This window comes from Megachile rotundata, chromosome 11 (assembly GCF_050947335.1).
Source record: "Megachile rotundata isolate GNS110a chromosome 11, iyMegRotu1, whole genome shotgun sequence".
Classification (NCBI taxonomy): Eukaryota; Metazoa; Arthropoda; class Insecta; order Hymenoptera; family Megachilidae; genus Megachile; species Megachile rotundata.
The window spans coordinates 15,475,696-15,499,958 of NC_134993.1; the positions used below are offsets into that span (position 1 = coordinate 15,475,696).

Genomic DNA, 24,263 nt, shown 5'->3' on the forward strand with positions numbered 1-24,263 from the left:
CTGGAGAATTTTAAATGATCATCTCATTGATTTATTGCTGAAAACATAAAGAGCAACATATTTCTATTCAGACTATAATGATCAGGTTTTTAACCACACACTACAAAGGTACACACATGGACAATGAATCTGAACCGTCCATGACAACAGATCCAACTTCATCGTTCTTTACATCACAATGATTAATAAGCTGGAGAATTTTAAATGATTATCTCATTGATTTATTGCTGAAAACATAGGGAGCAACATATTTCTATTCAGATTATAATTATGAGGCTTTTAATCACACATCACAAAGGTACACACATGGACAATGAATCTGAACCGTCCATGACAACAGATCCAACTTCATCGTTCTTTACATCATAATGATTAATAAGCTGGAGAATTTTAAATGATTATCTCATTGATTTATTGCTGAAAACATAGGGAGCAACATATTTCTATTCAGATTATAATTATGAGGCTTTTAATCACACATCACAAAGGTACACACATGGACAATGAATCTGAACCGTCCATGACAACAGATCCAACTTCATCGTTCTTTACATCATAATGATTAATAAGCTGGAGAATTTTAAATGATCATCTCATTGATTTATTGCTGAAAACATAGACAGCAACATATTTCTGTTCAGACTATAATGATCAGGTTTTTAACCACACACTACAAAGGTACACACATGGACAATGAATCTGAACCGTCCATGACAACAGATCCAAATTCATGGTCCACAAACAGCAAGCACTCTAACAGTTCAAATCTAATGCAGAGATGAACTAGGACCAGTAAAAAAAATGCTAAAACTATGGACATAGCCAAAATGATTGAAAGAGGAATAACAGTTTAAGTGTCAGTAAAGAGACGTCAGATGTACTCTGAGAATCGCTCGGTTTTCATCCTCCGTTTAATAGGCAGGCTCCGGTTCGCTCGAAAAACGCGGTCCCGGAGTGTAATTACGATTCGCGCTCTAATTAATTCGGTAGCTCGAAAGTCGCTTAACTTTTAGGGATCGGTGCACCTTGAAACACAGCCGCGATGCGTTAATTACGCGAGGAGCTAGAGATACCGCTATAGGGCCACTCTCGATACGGCCAGGGCTATTGTTCCTCGAGCGAGCGACTGAAAAGTATCGGCTCGAACGATAACCGGAATCCTACCGCTCGAATTCTCTTTTAGCTTCGAGTCTCGATTCAAAGGGCAATCACCGTTTTACACCTATCGCAGCTTTGGAAATGAGGGAGTTGTGACATAATCCGTTTAGGATGCATCTAAAACCATAGCAATTACTAGTAATCTTCTGTACTGTGCAAGATTATTTTATCATGAAGGACCTAATCCACAAAGTTGCAAATATCACCCTCTTATTATTCTCCGTTTCAGTTTGCGAATGAGATTCGTCTTGAATGTCCCAATTCACAATATTTGCCAGTGAGGAACATCATCTCATTATTACATTTAGTCTAATGAATCCTTTTGTGTAGACCATTCGTGAACGAGACACTCCGTCTTACCACCGGTCCCACAAATCCCTTTAGATCTCCCAAGTCATAATGCTGTATATGCAATTAGGATTACTCGACTTACTCCCTTTGCTGTTAGACGTGGAAATGTACGACGCAATTAAAATTGAGGAACGCAGGGTCAAATAGTAGGAATCTTGGGCCTGATTGGGCCGCAAGATTGGGGGCCTTGAGAACTGGGGAGCTTGGGAATTGGAGAGCTTGGGAATTGGAGAGCTTGGGAATTGGGGACCTTGGGAATTGGGGAGCTTGGGAATTGGGGAGCTTGGGAATTGGGGAGCTTGGGAATTGGGAAGCTTGGGAATTGGGGAGCTTGGGAATTGGGAAGCTTGGGAATTTGGGACCTTGGGAGTTGGGAAGCTTGAGAATTTGGGAGCTTGGGAATTGGGAAGCTTGGGAATTGGGGAGCTTAGGAATTGGGGAGCGTGGAAATTTGAGAGCTTGGGAATTGGGAAGCTTGGGAGTTTGGAAGCTTGGGAATTGGGGAGCTTGGGAATTGGAGAGCTTGGGAATTGGGGAGCTTGGGAATTTGGGGAGCTTGGGAATTGGAGAGCTCGGGAATTGGGGAGCTTGGGAATTTGGGAAGCTTGGGAATTGGGGAGCTTGGGAATTGGGGAGCTTGAGAATTTGGGAGCTTGGGAATTGGGAAGCTTGGGAATTGGGAAGCTTGGGAATTGGTGACCTATGGAATTTGGGACCTTGAGAATTTGGGACCTTGGGAATTGGGGACCTTGGCAATTGGGGACCTTGGGGAATTGGGGACCTTAGAAATTGGAAAGCTTGTGAATTTGGGACCTTAATCGAACAATATGGTGAACACTTTAATCCAACGCAGTCTTGAGAAGCCAAGCCAGGATTTCTTTTCATTCTGTGTTAAACAGATCCATGCGGGTTAGCGATATCGGTTGGCCCATCTTGTACACCGCCAGCGATAAAACCGCAGCCACAAGGGGCAAATTCTTAGACAGGTTTACACTTTCCAGATCCACCCTCGGAAAATTTCAGGTCCGTTGTGACACACATTCGGCCAGTTTCACCGCGAGCATACAAAAACAAATCAATATCAGCTGGCGAAGTTTGCGTCCCGTTTCGCCCGCGGATACTTATATTTCCCCTTTGTGCACGCTGTTGCTGCGAGATTATTTTTCCGTGACGATTCCACTAGCTAGAAGGGAATTATTTCTTCTGGCTGTTCCACGGAGATGCTTGCTCCTTCTGTTTGTTTTTCCCTGAAAACGATCCCCTTTCTTCGAGCTAGCTCTTTATCGCCGCCCTCGTTACTCTATTTTTTATCTGTCGTTACCCTGTCTGTGCGTCATCCTGACGTCTCTCTCGTTTTCTCAATAACCTTCTTTCTCCTATTATTCCGCGCATCGATGAATCCGTCAAATACTTACTGTCCCTCCAAGAGCTCATTAGCCTGACCGATCATCGATTAACTCCTTGTAAAAGGTAACGAGGATGATCAAGATGAACCTTGCAGATACTCGTTATATTGCCGCAGACATTTCATGTTACATGGACATGAATTTGTTACTTTGTCACAAATGAAATTCGTCATATGTTGGATTCATCACAAGTGCAGCAAGAAAGGAGTAACATGTGAGCCGTTCACATGTCAGACTCTTTGCTTATTCGATCATATGTGGACATATGTTAAACTCGTCTAGTTTGTCACAAATGAGGTTCGTCACATGTTACATTCACAAGTGATGAAGTATAGCAAGAAAGGAGTAAGCATGTGATCAGTTCACATGTCAGACTCTTTGCATATTCGATCATATGTGGACATATGTTAAATTTGTCCAGTTTGTCACAAATGAGGTTCGTCACATGTTACATTCACATGTTACATTCATCACAAGTGATGAAGTACAGCAACAAAGGAGTAAGCATGTGATCGGTTCACATGTCAGACTCTTTGCACATTCGATCACATATGGACATATGTTAAATTCGTCTAGTTTGTCACATGTTACATTCATCACAAGTGAAGTACAGCAAGAAAGTAACAGCATCAGTTCACATGTTCAGTCCGCAGTGTTAGATCCATGCGTTCGTCCTCGTTGAATCTCGATCCTCCACACGTAACACCGTTGTATCGACGCGTGAAATCGCGACAGTACTTACGTAGGACTTACGTCGAAGATTCGAGGACATCGGGAGCAGGGTATCTGGAATAATGAGACCGGGAGTGGAAGTGGACTATTGATTCGCTATCGTGAAGCAAACGGACCAACGAGAAGGATTCTTGCTAAACCAACGTCGCCTCGAAGATTAACCGCGTAATGGCGATTCTAACCGTATTACAGGAAGACTGGTCGCCGTCCGCGATTCCCCGGGAGTCTTTAATATCAATTGAGAATTTAAATTGAAATAACCGTGACCAAGTCTAACCGCGTTTATACGGATATCGATCGGCTAATCCGGAAACTTTGCCCTCGTCGAGGGTCGATCGAAAGCTACGAATCGTTGGCTATCCTCCAATTAGTGAGCGCGGAATTACGTTTTCGGATCGTTCACGCATTTGTTATTTCGAGAGGATGTTCCATCCATCACTCGGAACGCGAGTCCTAATGTATCTGAACATTAAGGATGCGGAACGGTGCTCTCAGGACACTGCTCTTCTGCATATCACTTTTCTTACGGCACATGGTCAGATTAGTCTTCGCGAAAGTAGGTTGACATGGATATGAAACTACTATGGGACATGTGAACCTCGTCCCGTAATGATTTCGAATACCTCGTATCATTCCTCACATTTCTGCATCCCTATTGCAAGGGGTTAACCTACAATTTCTGGCTGGCTAATTCCAACGTGGGGACAACTGAAGAAGGTTAAAATGTTAGTAGTACAATTTTGACAATGTTAGGTGGCTCTTGGACGTCATAGGTGCGTCACAGGTGCGTCACAAGTACGTCTTGTGTGTCATAGGTGCGTCTCGAGTGCGTCACAAGTATGTCTTGTGCGTCACAGGTGCGTCTCGAGTGCGTCACAAGTATGTCTTGTGTCATAGGTGCGTCTTGAGTGCGTCACAAGTATGTCTTGTATCATAGGTGCGTCTCGAGTGCGTCACAAGTATGTCTTGTATCATAGGTGCGTCTCGAGTGATGCGCGTCACGAGGATGTCTTGTGTCATAGGTGCGTCTTGAGTGCGTCAGGAGTGCATGTTGTGCGTCACACGTGCGTCTTGTGCGTCATAGATGCGTCACGTTATTATAAGACATCGAATCCCAAAATTCCGAAAAAGGTCCCAGACTCGAATCCAGATTTCCCGGACTTCTCTAGAAGTCTGTTAATAGCCTTTCAAGACAATGTTCTCTCGACAGAATTGCACTCGGTTGAATGTGCCGCCCTTAGCACAATTTTCAAGAAGAAAATTTCGAGTCAAACACCGAAAGAAAAAGAGCACGAGACATCCCCGGCAATTACACCGAGTTGCGGAACCGGGAAGAAAAGGACCACATTCGATGAAAGAAAACGATCGGACGTAATGAAAGGGATGACCACCTTAGTTCGGAGAGTTTGTAACCAGCAGACAGGGGTGAAACAACTAGCGGCCAAACGGTGAGTCGTTAAATGAACAACGGCACTGGCTTCGTCGTCGAGTGGAAGAAACGGGAAGTCGAGTAGCGAGGAGTAGACTTCAAAGAAGGAGAAGAGGGTGCGAGCGCGAGGGAAGGGCGGCGGTAGCGAGAGTGGGAGGTGGAAGGTGGCATGAATTAGAACTCATTTGGTAAAGTGTTGCGCGTGTAGCGAGTTTTCAAGAGGTCGAGGGTGGTTCGACGTCGACCAAAGCGGGGGGTGGGACTGAACGCAGTCTGCCAAGTAAGGGTACGTTTTCACGTGCCGGTATATCGCGACGTTTAACCTTTCGAGGGTTAAGTTCGAAAGGCTAGTCACATCGATACCCCAATAACATACTTCTTTGTTGACCCTGCAATCTGTTACCCATTTATTTTACCCGAGTTTACCTTGCTTTACAAATTATATCCCATTTGCAAAATCATCTGAGTTAGGGTTCAGAACATAGTTCCAGGTCTACTTGGTTCCAAAGAGGAACATGATGATTCCTCAATAATTACATCACGTATTAGCAAACAGATGTGAGTAACATATGTTGAGGTATACTAGGTCCAGCTCCAAAGAAGGATGTGATAATTCTACACTAATTAAATGATATTCCATTTATAAAAACATCTGAGTAACACAAGTTAGGTATACTAGCTCCAGTTGGTTCCAAACAGGGATATAATCATTTCCCCACTAATTAATTGATGTTTCATTTACAAAAAGATCTGAGCAACATAAGTTAGGTATACTAGGTCCTCTTGGTTCCAAACAGAGATATGATCATTTTCTCCATTTATTAAATGATGTCCTCTTCACAAAAAGATCTGAGGAACACAAGTTGGGTATACAAAGTCCAGCTGGTTCTAAAGATGGACATGATACGTTCATTAATTAATTAAATTATGTAATGACTTTACTATAGAGTCCACCTCCCCACATTTGAAGACCAAAATAATTTTCTGGCTCCGAGACAAACAACTGGGCCAAAGTTAGCCCAAGTAAGCGATCGATGGACCGTTATGCAGCCGAGCAAATTCGACTTCCCTTGTGAAAATATGGATCGGATGTGGGAATGGATTTGGAGACATAGATATTTGTCCATAATAAACGTCCGTTAAGTGCAAACGTACCCTAAATCCGAGTGGAGGTGGTGAAGCGTATCATGGAAACTCGAGGAAAAAGAGAGAATCAAACGCAAGGAAGAGATTGACGGAGAAACAGAGGAATACCACTTTGCTGGTTGTTGCTTGGCTCAAAGAAAAGCGGGTCGACGGGTTGTACGACTACCCGGTAAGTAATACCCTTTAATCAACGAGCTGCAGAAGGCTGGAAAGTTTGTACTCGAAATCGACTGATGTTCACTGCGCAAAAACATGGTTATACTTCAAGAGTGGTCTTCTGAAGCGGTCAGATCGAGTGTTTTCGTTGTTTTCGATGCGTTGATGGTTATCGGTCAACGTATTGTTCGATTTTATGAAGAATTCTTTTTGTCTTGTTTACTGATCTTTTTCGGGGCGTTTGGGGAATAGGGGTGGATGCCAAGGATGTGGATTTGGGAGGGGTACTTAATAGAGATTTGGGAGTTTGGGTCATTTGGGAATTGAGGTGTGGTCTATTTCCGAATGTTGGACTCCTTAGTTATCGACTTCTCGGTTCCTAGATTTTACAACCACTAGTTTTTAGATTTGCGAAGTTCTGAAGGTCCAAGGGCCCTTTTCATGTGTCCAGATTCTGGGACCGTAACTTACAAGTCCCATAACTCTCAAGTTCCACATCTTCCAAGTCCCAGAGTTTCCAAGTCTCATAGCTTCCAAGTCCCATAGCTTCCAAGTCCCAGAACTCCCAAGTCTCACATCTTCCAAGTTCCACATCTTCCAAGTTCCACATCTTCCAAGTTCCACATATTCCAAGTCCCACATCTTCCAAGTTTCACATCTTCCAAGTCCCATAGCTTCCAAGTCCCATAACTCTCAAGTCCCACATCTTCCAAGCCCCATAGCTTCCAAGTCCCATAGCTTCCAAGTCCCATAGCTTCCAAGTCCCAAAGCTTCCAAGTCCCATAATTTCCAAGTTCCAGAGCTTCCTAGTCTCATAGCTTCCAAGTCCCAGAGCTTCCAAGTTCCACATCTTCCAAGTCCCATATATTCCAAGTCCCACATCTTCCAAGTTCCACATGTTCCAAGTCCCATAGCTTCCAAGTTCCATAACTCTCAAGTCCCACATCTTCCAAGTCCCACATCTTCCAAGTTCCACATCTTCCAAGTCTCATAGCTTCCAAGTCCCATAATTTCCAAGTCCCAGAACTTTCACATCCTATATCTTCCAAGTTCCACATCTTCCAAGTCCCACAACTTCTAAGTCCCACAACCTCCACGTCCCACAACTTGCAAGTCCTATAATTTCCAAGTCCCTTAACTTGCAAGTCCCAAAATCTCTCCAATTCCTACATCATCCAAGTCCCAAAATCTCTCCCAGTCCCATAACTTGCAAGTCCCAAAATCTCTCCAAGTCCCACATTATCCAAGACCCAAAATCTCTCCCAGTCCCATAACTTCTAAGTCCCAAAATCTCTCCCAGTCCCACATCATCCAAGTCCCAAAATCTCTCCAAGTCCCAAATCATCCAAGTCCCAAAATCTCTCCCAGTCCCATAACTTTCAAGTCCCAAAATCTCTCCAAGTCCTACATCAGCCTACTTCACCCAGCAGAAAGCTCCTCCAATTAAAAAACTCTCACCTTCACATCAAATTTCATTTCAACTTCACCTCAACATTTAGCAATTTGCCAAGATCTCCAACACAGAACTGGTTCCACGGAATCTGTGTATCGTCGCAACGTATCCGGCTTTCGGACTAATAATTTTGCGGGCAACTTCCGGCCCGTGATTGCCCAGGAAACTGTTAATGCGCGTACGTCCTACATAGACGACGATCGAACGTTTCCGAAGTCCAACGTAGTTCCAGACGTTTTCTCGATAGAATCAAACTTGTTGGTTCTGCATTTTGGACACCTGGTTTCAGCAGTGGAAATAGTTGAAAAATGGGTCTTGAGAACCGGGCACTCCGGATTGCTCTTCGGAGGGAAGCGTTTTTAGCGTGGAAAACACCATGTGCGAGTATAAAGACGCTGAGGGAAGCAACGTAATGGACGTCGGTGAAGGGTGAATTTGTAGTTAATTGAAGGCCTCGGCGTTCTATTTCGCGGGAAGATAAATAATGGACCGTTTTAGGTGATCTCTGAGGTTTGATGGATCGTACTTCCCTCTTCGTTAATCGATGGGGCTGACCGAAATTCAGAGAATCATCTGATATTCACAGACGAAGATATTTTGAATTTTCTGCAATTTTAAGCACAGACGAAGATATTTTAAATTTTGTGCAATTTTAAGCACGCACGAAGATATTTAAATATTTGTGTAATTTTAAGTTCTCTTGGTAGCTGTAACTCTTGGTAGTCTACTCTTAAAGGGAAAACTCTAGCACCGCCATTTTGTATTTTACATATTCTAAATTATGGTAGGAAGTTTACTTAATAAACACGTGCAAGTTTCCTTTGATATTTTCTGAGAAAATATTAAACTATTCTGAAACTACGTTAGATCGACTTGTTATTCCAAGATCAAAATGGCGGACTCCAAAGCGTCGGTCAAAATGGCGGACTCCGGTCTTCAACATGGCGGACACCGATCTACAAAATGGCGGACTCCGATCTTAAAAATCCTTTTATTTAAAAAAGCAATTAAATGCACTGAACATTAAAAGATTGCTCGAAGATGTTGAAAAGGCGAAGAAGGAATACTCGCAATTAGAAAACGTTCGTGGGTCAAAAGAGGACAGATAGGCGCGAATATCAGAGGCGATAGAATCGTTGCAAAAGCTTCGAGTAAATATCCCAGAGTGCTTGCTGGATGCACCTGCACTAGATCGATACTCTAAACGTGAAAACAGGAAGATACTACCCCCTTTTTTATTTAAAGTCGGAGAGAGAGGAAAAGGGTGTAGAACAGAGTAGGGAAGTTCCGCACGAGGAGAAAGTACATCGAGCGAAACGGGATACGAAAACACGCGCGTGAATATTCAGCCCATGCACGAATATTCAGCAACGTTTCACAGGGATGCGAGACGATACAGGAAATTCCGCGCTGCTTCCGATCACCCCATAAAGCTTCATGGTGCGACGTTTCATCGATCGAAACTGAACTGATTTGGGAGTTTTTTCGATCACCTGTTTCCAAATTCTCTATTCACAAATTTCCAAACTTTAATACCTATATTTTAAAGTACCTCATTTATAAATTTCAGAGGTCCCTTTCCTCCAAACCCTGAATCCCTAAATCCCCAAATCTTCAGTCTGCAAATTTCCAAACCCTAATACCTATATTATAGAATAATATTTAATAATAAGAAAGATTAATGAAATTTATTAACAAAGTATGACTGGTTATAATTAATTAAATGCAACACAAATGGAACTTCACGAATTAACAAATTTCTCACGTCTCTATCTCACAATCTCTCACGAAGCAATGCGCTCTTTGCTTTGCTCCCAAAATATTCGATCACACCAAAAAGACAATCTTACAATCTTCTAGCAACCTTTATTACATGCAAACTTCAATCATACCATACGCAAGCTTCATTCATATTATGCACTCATGTCGATCATACAATTACATAGTACACACACACACATACCATACAATTACATAGTACATACACACACACATACCACAATATCTTAAAGTACCTAATTTGTAAATTTCAGAAGTCCCTAATCTCCAAACCCCCCCAATCCCTAAATTCTCAAATCTCCAATTTGCAAATTTCCAAACCCCAATACCTAAATTTTAAAGTACCAAATTTGTAAATTTCAGAGGTCCCTAATTTCCCAACCCCCAACCCCTAAATTCCCGAATCTCCAATCTGCAAATTCCAAATGCTTAGTGTCTCCAGACCCCCAAATCCTCAACCACCAAATTTCCAACTCCTAATACCTATATCTTAAAGTACCTAATTTCTAAATTTCAGAGGCGCCTAATCTCCCAACCCCCAACCCCGAAATTCCCAAATCTCCAATCTGCAAATTCCAAGTGCCTGATGCCTCCAAAACCCCCAAATCCTCAACCACCAAATTTCCAACTCCTAATACCTATATCTTAAAGTACCTAATTTGTAAATTTCAGAGGTTCCTAATTTCCCAACCCCCAATCCCGAAATTCCCAAATCACCAATCTGCAAATTCCAAATGCCTAGTGTTTCCAAAACCCCCAAATCCTCAACCACCAGATTTCCAAACCCTAAATCCTCATCCCCCAAATTTCCAAACCCCAAATCCTCACTCCCCAAATCTCCAAGCCTCCAAATCCATATTTTCAAAACTACAGTCCCCAAACTAATTCTCCCACGTACCTCCACCAAAAACTGTATCCACCATTCTTCAAAATCTGAAGAGACAATACCGAGTAGGAGAAAGGAGAAATGATTGACAGGAGATAAATCCTGATATTCGCGGAATAAAAGCATCGACAAATGGGAATTTTTCGAGGGGTTAGTTACGAAAGGAAGGGTGGCGCGTGTTGGGCACGCGTGACAGAAGTGGGCCGAGTGGGAACGGTTTAACAAAGAGCGTGCCTCGAAGAAACCGAGTAGGATGGCACTTGGCGGAGGAAACTGAAAGCCCGTTTGCATAAAACCCCCATTCACTTTGTGGGATTTCGGTGCGAGCGTCCGCGACGTGACAAATTTTCGATATGCGCGTTCCATTTGGACATCCATCTCGTGAACCGAGCCCGGGGAAAAGAGCCCTACCCTTCTTTTTTCCCTCTGTGAGCCCTATGAAACCATCGCGACGTTTTGCAAAGGAGCCTGATAGGCTCCCAACAAACGGGTCATCGACAATCGGGGAATCTACGGGTATCAATTAATTCCAGATTTTAGGTCGCGTAGACGATCGAAAGTTTGACACGATTTCGGGAGAGAAAACCTTCATTTGTTACCTGGGTGATCGAAGATGTGGAAGGGAGGCATTTTTTAAAATTTTATTTCATTTTTGTTAATTTTATTTGCAAATTGCTATCATTTGATGGGCTTGGCTCTTAACACTATTTTTACGAGTTTTTGTAGTTCTTGCACTATTGTAACGAGTCTCACTCGTGACGCACTCGCGACGCACCAGTGACGCACAGGAAGCACTCGTGACGCACCCTATACACCTGTGACGCACTCGTGACGCACCCTATACACCAGTGACGCACCCTATAACCCGTGACGCACTCGTGACGCACCCTATAGACCAGTGACGCACTCGTGACGCACCCTATAGACCAGTGACGCACCCATGACGCACCCGACTTACCTGCGACGCACCTGTGACGCACGTATGACGCACACGACCCACCTGTGACGCACTCGTGACGCACCCGATACACCAGTGACGCATTCTTGACGCACACGACGCACCTGTGACGCACACGATGCACTCGTGACGCACCTATGATGCATTCTTGACGCACATGACAAACCTGTGACGCATTCGTGACGCACACGATGCACTCGTGACGCACATATGATGCATTCTTGACGCACATGACAAACCTGTGACGCATTCGTGACGCACACGATGCACTCGTGACGCACTGGTGACGCACTCAGCTGTGATTTCACTCGAAATTTAAATAAACTTCAGTTTAGAGCTCAAATCCCATAATTCGCATAGTCAACGAACAATACTAAACAGTATTTCAACTTTCCTTTTCTATTTTAATATCATAGTGATGAGTTATGACCCGACAAATGCGCAAGTAGTTAATAAGAGACGCAGTCCCATCAAATACACTCTGGTCTCATCACAATCGAAGCTCCAACCAGTCTAATCTCTGTACGAGCGTGGAATTCCAGCAAACCTTAAGACTCGTACCAGGAAACGGCCCCGCGGAAACAATCGTTAAATCGTGCGTCGATTTAAGAACCGAAGGTGGAACGCACGAGAACGAGCCAGAGAGACGAAGAAGGGTTCTCGAATTTAAAGTTGAAAGCAGAGGCTACGCTTGTTAGAGTCCCGTGAAATTAAGTCCGCTTAACGAGTACGAGTCGGGAAAATTTAACGAGCCCGCCACGAAGCCGGCTCCGTGAATTTCACATCCACGCTTTTCCCTCTGTTTTCCGGCCAGGCTGAAAAAAGGGAAAAGCGAACGGTAAGCTGGCTGCTTCGAGCGGGACCGGGGACCAAATCGTTCCAACGTGGAAGATGTTTATGGCATTAACGCCCTTGCGGCGATATATGGAGCTTTCACGTCTCGGTTTGAATGGAAGGTACGATTTTAAGGGGTGATGATTTCTTTGATGCTAGATGCTTGTTAGGACCTTGATGCTAGCACCTTTGGTATGATTATGAACTCTGAGCTGTATCTTAGAAACGGCCATATATCGAGAGCAGACTCTTCCCTTTAATTCTCAAGGTTTGCGTGTTGAGGTTAGTTTAATAGATTGGTCAAATCGAAGGTGCTATATAGGTACTTCAGTTGATTGATTACAGCTAAGCAATCACAGTTGCAATATTAAAATAATTAAGAAATTTTGAAGTGTAGATATTCCAAATTTAATAAATTACAACCAATATTGAACTCAAAGCTGAACCTCCCATTTTCGATATATTTGAACAGTGGTGTCACGAGTGACTCCAAGTCTAACCCCTTAAATTGCCATCTTCCCCGCAAAAGCCTACAGTGACAGACAATTTATGATATCGGTGTATCTCCCGGGATTGGCTGTGACTTAAATGGGCGATAGTTTGTCAAAAGAGCAGCCGACTATTGGACACGCGTCCAGATAAAAACCCAAAGTTCTGTTCGTTTGAAGACACCGAAACTTTTCAAACTTTGCTCCGAAAAATGCTTCCCACACATACAGAAAAATCGAGCAAGAAGTTCCGACAACTTTCGAGCTCGAATTCCTCTTCCAGTTTTAATCTTCCGGATAAAAGTATTACACGGTTGCTTTGCGATATAATTTACAAGAATTTTAAAAATTATTTCACAAGGAATTTTACGATGGTATATTTTCCATATACGTATCCTACCCAGAATCCCAGTTCCGGAAGACGGTACATTTGTCGGGAGTCGATGAAATCCGGAAGTCGAATCCCGGAAATCGTCGAAATCTCGGTGCGTGTGTACGTTTTTCCGGGTCGTGGAAATAATACGTTTCCGGTCGTCGCCTTCGATCGATAGCGCGTTCCGGTAATCCTCTCCGTCTCCGGCGGATCCTAACGCATTAATATCGAGATTGCTTACTCGCGCAGCGGGCTGAAATCGAGCGGAGATAAACGGGGACATCGGACCGTCGAGTCGTCCTGGGCTGAAGACTCGAGATGCTCGAGGGTACGATGGACGGGGCTGCCATCCGAAGGAGTCGCGTCGCCGATAATGCATCCGAGGAACGCGGGAACAGATAACTTTGTCGTCTGATCCCCGGAGGCTGCGTTAGCTGCTAGAATCGTCTCTGGAAATGGACGAGCATGGTCGCGGACGCGGCTGGTCCAGATAGCCACGGACGGCCTAATTATTTTCTACGACCAACGGCGATCCCTACACCCTAGGTGCCGGTAGAGTCCTCTCGGTCTAAGACCCAACCCCCGTTAGACACCGAACGCAGCCTAATCGAAGAAGCGGCATAAAATGCGATCTTCGTCGAACGAGTCCTTGTAGCTAGACAACTCGGCTAAAATGAGCCACCCTCTCGGCCGATTGCTGTTGCTGCTGTTGTCGCTGCAGCAGCTCTCGGTGATCATCCAGTCCAAGGTGCACACCGAGCGGGAGGCCGTCCTGATACCCGGGGACATAGTTCTGGGCGGTTTGTTCCCGGTGCACGAAAAGGGCGGCTCCTCCTGCGGCCCCAGCGTCTACAACCGAGGCGTTCAACGTCTGGAGGCGATGCTGTTCGCCATCGATCAGATCAACACGAACAAGACGATACTCCCGGGCATCACTCTGGGCGTTCACATATTGGACACCTGCGGGAGGGACACCTACGCTCTCAATCAGAGCCTGCACTTCGTCAGGGCGTCCTTGTCTAATTTGGACATCAGCGTGCTGGAGTGCGCGGACAAGTCCGTGCCGAGAGTGAAGAAGACCGCCACTGCCGGACCCATCTTCGGGGTCATCGGCGGATCCTACAGCTCCGTGTCTCTTCAGGTGGCCAACCTTCTCAGGCTGTTCCACATACCGCAGATCTCGCCTGCGTCCACTGCCAAGGCACTCAGCGATAAAACCAGGTTGGTGTGTCACTCGTTTTTGCTTTTGATCTTTAGCCTATATGCGCTGGTCCACATTCGGCTCGACGTTCTAAGGTCACCCGTGATCAGACTTTTAACGGATTCCTTTGACGTGTCCACCTTTTACGGATAATGTTCCTCTTCATAATTCTTGGATCAATTCCATAAGTTTCGTAATGTCATATCTAACGATCCAATGGTTTTAGTGCCGTTCATACGCGAAGTGTTTCCAAACAGAAAAGTAGCCATAAGCAAAAAAGTGGACACAGATTCTTGCATCAATTCTATAAATCTAGTAATGTCATATCTGACGATCCGATGGCCTTAGCGTTCATCCGCGAAGTGTCGTCAGGCAAAAAAGTAGCCATAAGCAAAAAGGTGGACATAGACTGCTTCCATGCTTAAGCCGTTAAGAACACCCGCAATCCCGTTTGACCCCGGTCATTTCCCGCGAGCTTCAGGGTAAATCGTGTTCCCGAGTTACGACCACTCGAAGCTATATCCTAGATCCACCCTCTGTTACCCTCAGGTTCGACTACTTCGCGAGGACGGTGCCTCCGGACACCTTCCAATCGATCGCGCTGGTGGACGTGGTGAAGAGCGCGAACTGGTCGTACGTGTCGACCGTGTACTCGGAGGGCAGCTACGGGGAGTACGGTATCGAGGTGTTCACCAGGGAGGCGACGGAGCGGAACGTGTGCATAGCCGCCGCCGTGAAGGTGCCCAGCGCTGCGGACGACCGGGTGTTCGACGACATCATTCTGAGATTGAGCAAGAAGCCGAACGCCAGAACGGTGGTGCTATTCACCCGAGCGGAGGACGCCAGGGGGATTCTGGAGGCGGCGAGGAGATCCAACCTGAGTCAGCCGTTTCAATGGCTGGCCAGCGACGGCTGGGGTCGGCAGCTGAAGCTGGTGGAGGGTTTGGAGGACGAGGCGGAGGGAGCGATCACGGTTGAGCTTCAATCGAAGAACATACCGGGCTTCGACGAGTACATGGCCTCCTTGACGCCCGAGACGAATCGGAGGAACCCGTGGTTCAGCGAGTACTGGGAGGAGGTGTTCAGCTGCGTGCTTAGGAAGAACCTTATGGGCAATCCGAACGCCACCGTGTGCTCGCCTAAGCTTAGGCTAACCACGTCCACGGGCTACGAGCAGGAGTCCAAGGTGCAGTTCGTGGTGGACGCCGTGTACGCGTTCGCCTTTGCCCTCAACAACCTCCAGCGGGACATGTGCGTGAAAAGCGAGGGCCTCTGCTCCTCCATGGCCAACTACGACCGCGGAGCCTTCTACAGGAATTACCTGCTGAACGTGTCCTTTACAGGTGAGAATTATACGAGGCATCGAAGAACGGAATTCAATATTTCGCGTTGGGAACCTCGGCTCAATGGGGGATGATATTCGGGAATCGATGGCCTCTCTCTCGTATTAAATTCTTTCCACCTCCCCCTTTGGTGGCGGGCAATAAACGCGGCCAGCGATAATATCGGGCCGACGCGACGGGCCGCCGATAAACGCGCTGAAACGATGACATTCATGGGGGATCGAGCGATATGAAATTTTACAAGCCCTCCGGATCGGAACGCTTTGAAAACCAGGGTAATTTGCGTGGTTACGATGCCTCTGCAACGATCGTTTTGTTCGTGATTGATTTCCATCATTCCTTTCCGTACGGTTGGAATTCGTACGATATCGCCCAAACATTTCGGTACATACGCTGCATTTCTATCCGACATTGTGTACTCCGTTCCGATTTTTCTGATTTACATAGCTGCACTCTAGCGAGTAACCGATCTCGCGTTGACGAGAGAATTTCGACGATTCGCCACCAGGGGGTTCGCGGTATCAACTTTCTCGCTGGTGCAGATACGATTTCGCGTCATTAATTTGCAGTTTTTTCGACTTTCGACGAAAATGGCCTTGAGGTTTTATCGATATGGACAAAGTCTTGAAACATCCGAAGGTAACCTTTCGAACATTGCGTCGGTACCTCTTAATGCGTCCTTTTAAAGGATAACTCGCGTGGTTCTCACGGTCTCTATCAAACGTATCTCCGACGTAAAACCACCATCGCGCATCGGTCTGATAAACCGGGGAAAAAAAACAATGCCATTGGACTGCACATTTAGGATCGATACAGCACGATCCCCCTGTGATACCGCCTCCCCCACATTTTTCCCCATCCCTCTCTCGCTTTTCCTCGTTTCCGCTCGTCCGTCGGCGTCACGACGCCTTGCTGGCCTCGTACGAGTTTCCCTCTGAACCCTTTTCAACGGGTCCGTCCTTATCGCGCCGCGTACGAGGATAAAGCGACCACCGGGTCCGCGTTCCATTTCACCGATGCTTTTTCAAATCCAAGACCGACGGCTTTTCAACCGGTTTTGCCGAAAATTCGTTTCGTTCGTGCACTCTTCTCCCTTCGATTTACGAATTGAATATATTTTGGAGAGGCTATTTTTTCCTCGAAAATCCGTTAACGAAATGAAAACGTGTGATGCTGAAATCACTGAAAGTCGGCCATTTTGGACTTGAAGGTTACAAAATATTTATGTGGACATCTTGCAAAAGGTCTGAGCTTTAAATCGATGTATCACAAGGGTGGTTTCGTGATACTTTTCTGTCATGAAATTTTATCAAACGTTCTACGTTTCGAAATTGCTCATCGCTTGCTTTAATTAACGACCCGCCATTTTGTACCCATAAACGCGGCTAAATATTTATGTAGACATCTTGTAGAAGTTCTAAGCTTTAAATCGATGTATCACAAGTTTGGTTTCGTGATACTTTTCTGTCATGAAATTTTGTCAAACGTTCTACGTTTCGAAATTGTTCATCATCTGCTTTAATTAACGACCCGCCATTTTGTACGCATAAACGCGACTAAATATTTATGTAGACATCTTGCAGAAGTTCTAAGCTTTAAATCGATGTATCACAAGTTTGGTTTCGTGATACTTTTCTGTCATGAAATTTTATCAAACGTTCTACGATTCGAAATTGTTCATCGCTTGCTTTAATTAACGACCCGCCATTTTGTACCCATAAACGCGAATAAATATTTATGTAGACATCTTGCAGAAGTTCTAAGCTTTAAATCGATGTATCACAAGTTTGGTTTCGTGATACTTTTCAGTCATAAAATTTTATCAAACGTTCTACCTTTCGAAATCGGCTCATCGCTTGCTTTAATTAACGACCCGCCATTCTGTACCCACGAACGCAATTAAATATTTATGCAGACATCTTGCAAAAGTTCTAAGCTGTAAATCGATGTGCCACAAGCGTGGTTACGCAATTTGTGTCACGAAATGGTATGCGTACTAGCGAGAAAGTTGGTATCGCGATCCCCCTGGTGGCGAACAGCGGAAGTTGATCGCTTTGACAAAAATTACCTCTCGATTTCTCTATCAAATTTTCTCTTAATACGTCAAAGAAACGATTGTACACGGTATCGCGAATTGAATCGGACAACATTATCGATTCGTTTGATAGACAGGCGAGATTTCTACGAAATGGCCAGGAAATAATGTCCCGGTTTCGGTGACTTGCCGCGCTCCACAGATTAGATCGATTCGATCGATCGATCCAACTCTGGTAACCGGACGAATCGGAGATTACGGGCGGCCGTGTCGCTCGCGAAATGGATCGGAAGAAATTTCTTTTTTTTCCCCCGATGTGTGTACGTACGTATACGTACCGCGTTTCGATTTACCGAGACTATCGTGTCGATTTAACGATCCGATACGAACTGGACGTCGCTTCGTTCACGTGATCAATAATTGACACGAAGCGAAACGACATAAAAGACGGAACAAAAGTCAAATATTCAGCGACGTTAATCGAATTGACTATGAAAAAAAGGAATTCTTATTAGATAAGTACATAATGTAGCAGTCCAAGTTACAAATTGAACGTCACGGGGTCGACCCGATCTGATACCCGTCTGATATTCCAATTTGCCTTAGCGTCGCTAATGAAGAAAGGCATTAGCGAGCAGCTTATTACTGCCCACATTTGTTCTAGACCTCGCGATATTATCGCGAAATGACTGAATGTACTTTTCTATAATTTGATAGGAGTCGGAAAATCTAACCTTGGTATCGATTAGGCTGCGCTCAATTACTGCTGACTTGATTTACCACTCGTTCCTATCGCGGTGAATTTTCCGCGTCTGGAATTAGCTGATTTACGGCGTGCTGGATTCGCACTACGTTGAATTTGCGGTGCGTTAAATTTACCGCACGTTGAATTTGCAGTGCGTTGGATTCGCCACGCGTTGAATTGATGGTGCGCTGAATTTGCAATGCGTAGAGTTTGCGGTGCGTTGAATTTGCCACGCGTTGAATTTACAGTGCGATGGATTTACCACGCGTTGGAGTTGCAGTGCGTTAAATTCACCGCGCGTTGAATTTGCAGTGCGTTGGATTCGCCACGCGTTGAATTGACGGTGCGTTGGATTTGCCGCGCGTTAAATTTGCAGTGCGTTGAATTCGTCACGCGTTGAATTGACGGTGCGCTGGATTTGCAATGCGTAGAGTTTACGGTGCGTTCAATTCGTCACGCATTGAATTTACGATGCGTTGGATTTACCACGCGTTGAATTTGCAGTGCGTTGGATTCGCCACGCGTTAAATTGACGGTGCGCTGGATTTGCTACGCGTTGAATTTGCAGTGCGTTGGATTCGCCACGCGTTGAATTGACGGTGCGTTGGATTTGCCGTGCGTTGGATTCGCCACGCGTTGAATTGACGGTGCGCTTAATTTGCAATGCGTAGAGTTTGCGGTGCGTTGAATTCCTCACGCGTTGAATTTACGGTGCGTTGAATTTGCGGTGCGTTGAATTTGCCGCGCGTTGAATTCGCAACGCATTGAATTCGGGACACATTAGATTCGCAATGCGTCGAATTTGAGGCGCGTTAAATTCGCCATGAGTTAGATTTACCACGCGTTGAATTTGCGGTGCGTTAGATTCAACGCGCGTTGAGTCTGCGGTGCGTTAAATTCAACGCGCGTTAAATTTGCAGTACGCTGAATTAGCAAGATAATTCCGAAACGTAACCTATATTACTACAGCCCATTCGTACCCTGAATTCGGCAATATAACGAGAGTAACCGATTGATTCCAGATCTAGCCGGCAGCGAGGTGAAGTTCGACGAGCACGGAGACGGTCTGGCACGCTACGAGATCCTCAACTTCCGGAAATCGGACCAAAACGTTACTAATGGATACCACTATCGGGTAAGCGAAAGCACTTTTGACTTTTTCTCTCGATTAATTAAAACTTCTGAAATACGGCCTCGCTTTGTCTCCTTCTTCTGCCGCGAAGAACTTTCGGCAAACTCGACTGGCTGTAAATGTTCGCCACTTTTCACGCTCGTTCGACCCCGGTATAATGTCAAAACCGAATGCTGCTCTTATTGGAGCCTGCGAATTTCAACGGCCTCCGGGTAATTACTCTTTTGGAAAACTTTTGGGAAAACCTCTGTTTTCCCGGGAACTCGAAATAACTTTCGTGCTGCAGCTTTTTTCTGGAGTTTTACGGAACATATTTCGAACATTAGAGCGAAAGGAAGTAATAATTCTCGGGCGAAGAATTTACAACGTGAAAGGGTGCATTTTCAATTTCTGACTACACCCTTCGGCCACTCCCTCTTGTATTCAATTAACGATCGTTTTTCGATAAAAATCGTAAATCAATGTTAGAACGAGCCGCATCGGTCGCGTTTCCAGCGATAAACCAGCGACGGCACATAAATTGCAACGTGACCTTCGTTGCATCCACCTTCCTACGTCCGATACAACTTACACCGATGAAATATAACCTTTAACCCCGCCCTCGACAACCGGAAAAGGTGACTTTAAATCGTCAAAAAGTTAGAACTCCGTGTTTCCACCAAGTCGGCCATTTGTTCGAAATAAAAACCAGGTCATCTTTTTTTCGAAAAGTTGCGCTCGTATTTCAATTTCCATACGAATATATCTCATTATCAAAGTGGAGTATCTTTGGCGGAGAGAGACGCGGATGCTTTCCGCCGAGTGATATAGTTATCCCTCTAGACCCCAGATAATAGTTCGCGCTCGTATTTCTTCCTGACATTTGCAAAATACGAAGAAAGTAACCGCCATTCAATGGCATGCGCGTGCAATGAACACCGAGTGCCATCCTAGAATCACGAGCATTTTCAACGTCAATCACTGTTCTTCAAACGCGTTACATTTTACAATTGTGAAGGGCTTTGCGAGACATCAAATTGTTATGAAATATACGAGAGCACTCAAATACATAAATTAAAAAATATATCATTAAAATGTGCAATTTATTCAGGCGCTTCACATATGGTACATCATGTGATAGATTCATCATTCATATGCATGACAATGCATTAAATTCACCTTATGCTGAACCTGCTGGACGTTACACTCGCTGCAGGTTAAATTTGTGATATATTAAATTCCCTACATATTCGACTAACCAGTCGTTACATCTCCAAGAGTTAGACTCGCCATGTGTGACACATCCTCGCGGTCCACATATGTCGTCCATCAAATCCCCATATCGAAACACAGTCCGTTAAATGCCACACCTAATCCTCTCATCCTTTCCCGTATTTTATAAAAGTACCACACTTGCTTACTAACGTAAATTATGCCAGGTGGTAGGTAAATGGTTCAACTCCCTGGACATCCACACGGAGGAGCTGGTGTGGTCGCGGGGCACAAAGGACATACCGATCTCCGCGTGTTCCCTGCCCTGCGAGCCAGGTATGATAAAGAAGCAACAGGGTGACACTTGTTGCTGGGTGTGCGACCAGTGCGAGGAGTACGAGTTCGTCTACGACGAGTACACCTGCGTGGACTGTGGGCCGGGTTACTGGCCGCACGAGGACAAGCGGGGTTGCTACCAGCTGCCCATCAACCACATCAGATGGAACAGCGCTTTCGCGATCGTTCCAGCGGTGATTTCGTGCCTTGGGATCGTGGCCACACTGACGGTCGCGTGTCTGCTGTTCCACCACAGGGACACGCCCGTGGTCAGAGCGTCGGGCCGGGAGCTCACGATCATTCTGCTGGCCGGAGTGCTCGTTTGCTATCTGAACACCTTCCTGCTGCTCGCCACACCCACCACGGTCACCTGCATACTACAGAGGTTCGGTGTCGGGGTCAGCTTCAGCGCTGTCTATGGGGCACTGCTGACCAAGACCAACAGGATCGCCAGGATCTTTGACTCCGCTTCTAGGTCCGCTGTTAGGCCCAGGTATATCAGCCCTACGTCTCAGGTGTGCATCGCTGCTGCTCTTATTGCCTTGCAGGTGAGCTAGGACAGAGGTCATGTATGTACATAAGCCCTGTGGGTGTCCAAACTTAGTGGGAGTCCACATTATCTAATTGGGACCTGCACTTCCTTCAGACATCCTCCATTACTCCTTGATCCTGCAGAATCAATCAGAACATCAGAATGGATGATACTGTATACACGTTCATCCAGATCCTGCTAACGTTATGGACTAGGACTTGGACATCCTTCCTTCAGTCATCCTTCATCTCTCCCTAATTCTGCAGAGTCAATCAGAACATCCTAATGAATGATACTGTACACACGTTCATCAGATTGTGCTGACGTTGTGGATTAGGACTTGGGCACCCTTCCTTCAGTCCTTGATCCTCCATCACTCCATCACTCCAATCAAACCATCCAACTCATACCGAATGATCCTATGATGCTGTATACATTCATCCAAATTGTGTTAACGTGGATTAGGACTTACACATCCTTCAGTCATCCATCCCTGAAGAGTCACATGAGTACCGAATGACCCAACAATGTATACGTTCCTCCAGATCGTGCTAACGTTGGTGTGGATGATCATCGAGCCCCCAGGCACCAGGTTCTCGTACCCAGACCGCAAGCAGGTGATCCTAAAGTGCAACATCCAGGACATGAGCTTCCTCTTCTCCCAGTTGTACAACGCGTTGCTGATCCTGATCTCGACGGTGTACGCGGTGAAGACTCGCAAGATCCCGGAGAACTTCAACGAGAGCAAGTTCATCGGTTTCACCATGTACACCACCTGCATCATCTGGCTGGCGTTCGTGCCGATCTACTTTGGAACTGGAAACGCGCACGAGACTCAGATCACAACGCTCTGCGTGGCGATCAGCCTCAGTGCCTCTGTGACTCTGGTGTGTCTGTATTCGCCGAAGGTGTACATCATCGTCTTTCAGCCGGATAAGAATATACGGCGGAAGGTGACCATGGGAGACAAGTTTAAGAAGCAGGGCAGCAGCGCCGGCACGTCTTCCATCACCAAATGTGAGTCATTCATGATCTCTCGTAGTTTTGGATTATTTAGGTGCGAGGTATACTTGTGCAAAGGATCGATGTGGTACTACGTTCGCCGATGTGGTATATTTACCAGGTTGCTACGTCTGTTACCTTGGGCTAAGTACTAAAGCTAACGTTAACTTCGTCCTCTAATCTTTAACCTAACTATAGAGGCGCAAAGTAACTAAGTTTCCACAGTCCTAATTTCCGTTTGAATCGACAAAAGTTGCCACCATCCGTTTCGAATTTAATCCAGACCCGTTTCGTAATCTCGTTCGACCCATTGCTCGTTCGACTATTTCGCTGCGCTAAGACCAGATTTATGGCTGGACCATCAACGTCGTTGAGCCCATTATTAAACGGAACGCGCGCTTTAGGTGCCCATAAAATCTGGAGTGGGCTGGCATAAAAAAGGAACATTCGCGATCGATTGCGAGAACAAACACGGAATGGCGCGAATAGAATATGTTCGCATCTTTCTTTTTTCCGGAGGAAGCGTCCGACAGTTTTTGTCTCCCTCGGGATCTGTTCGAGCGATAAAGGGGAACCGAACACGGTGGGCTAATAATGCAACCGAATTCGCTGACTCGATCGCAAATTATGAAGCTTCGAAACACACAGGCAAACTCGGCTCGATGCCAACACCTTGTACCTCCCGCTCCACGCTCGCGACCCGACGACACGATGGATTTTCTTTGTCGGCCTACTACTTCATCGTGACACGAAGTCAATTTTGTACGTCGTCGAGCCTGGAACTAGGGAAAACAAACTTTCTCTATGCCTCGTTGTTTCGTGGTCGCTTCAATCGCTACGGTTTAAAATATAAACCGGGAATTTAGCAAACTCCGTGAGGAGTTCTGTGATGCTACTCGAAAATCTAGGTACTTTTCTTGAGTTCTGTCTTGTATGATTTCAACTAGAGCCTGATGTTTAATTTATTCTGAATAAAAATGGGGTAACAAGACAGCAATAGCTAGTTATTGGCGCGAAGCAATTACAGAGTAATTTGCAGTTGCAAATTGCGACTAGATAATGCGTTATCTACATATTTACATAGTCGAAGGTGAACGATACTGTTACTTACGCTGACCCGATATTTAACGCGTATTCTATTGCCGGCAGAACGGCAGATCGTCTCTCCCTCTAATTTCCGTATGGAAATCGATTCTCCTATTACCACTGTCTATTGTAATTACGGTACTAGTTACAGGGAGACGGGTACTCTGCGATAACCCGACGATTACTAAGACGGTAACGATAATAACTGCAATTGTTCTTCCTATGCTAAATTATTAACTCAATCGCTTTGATGGCTAAAGGTATACCCCATTATCTCTCCTACTGCCATGAATAACTTTTCTCTCGGAAAGGAAATACTCCTTTCAGGATTTGATAGTTTTATCTTACTTCGTCCTCGATTCTCGGATATTGTTTCTATAAGATTATCGAACCGTTATTAAACCGATCTAAGCGGTTCTTTACTGCAGTTGTGCTTGTATGTGCATTAAATTTTTCACAAGTGGTACTTCTCTCGCGTTATATCGCCACACGTGGAATAGCCACGCATTAT

At 45.4% G+C, this 24,263-nt stretch overlaps 2 protein-coding genes across 7 annotated transcripts in view; one reads left to right on the forward strand and one right to left on the reverse strand.

The window, feature by feature from the left end:
* The window catches only part of Atg4b (Autophagy-related 4b), a 48,204-nt gene that overhangs the window by 12,157 nt on the left and 11,784 nt on the right, over positions 1 to 24,263 (reverse strand). The gene's annotated exons all lie outside the window — the stretch shown is intronic.
* The window catches only part of mGluR (metabotropic Glutamate Receptor), a 33,579-nt gene that overhangs the window by 2,290 nt on the left and 7,026 nt on the right, over positions 1 to 24,263 (forward strand). For 2 of the 4 annotated variants that reach the window (XM_003705712.3, XM_076536993.1), the window contains 5 exons: positions 13,399 to 14,370; positions 14,900 to 15,693; positions 19,496 to 19,608; positions 21,024 to 21,680; positions 22,210 to 22,681. In XM_003705712.3, coding sequence (XP_003705760.1) covers positions 13,823 to 14,370; positions 14,900 to 15,693; positions 19,496 to 19,608; positions 21,024 to 21,680; positions 22,210 to 22,681 — 2,584 coding nt within the window. In that variant the 5' untranslated portion in view covers positions 13,399 to 13,822. Of the gene's footprint in view, positions 1 to 5,682; positions 6,392 to 13,398; positions 14,371 to 14,899; positions 15,694 to 19,495; positions 19,609 to 21,023; positions 21,681 to 22,209; positions 22,682 to 24,263 lie in introns of those variants that run through there. The other 2 variants (XM_076536994.1, XM_076536995.1) reach the window with 2 other exon arrangements.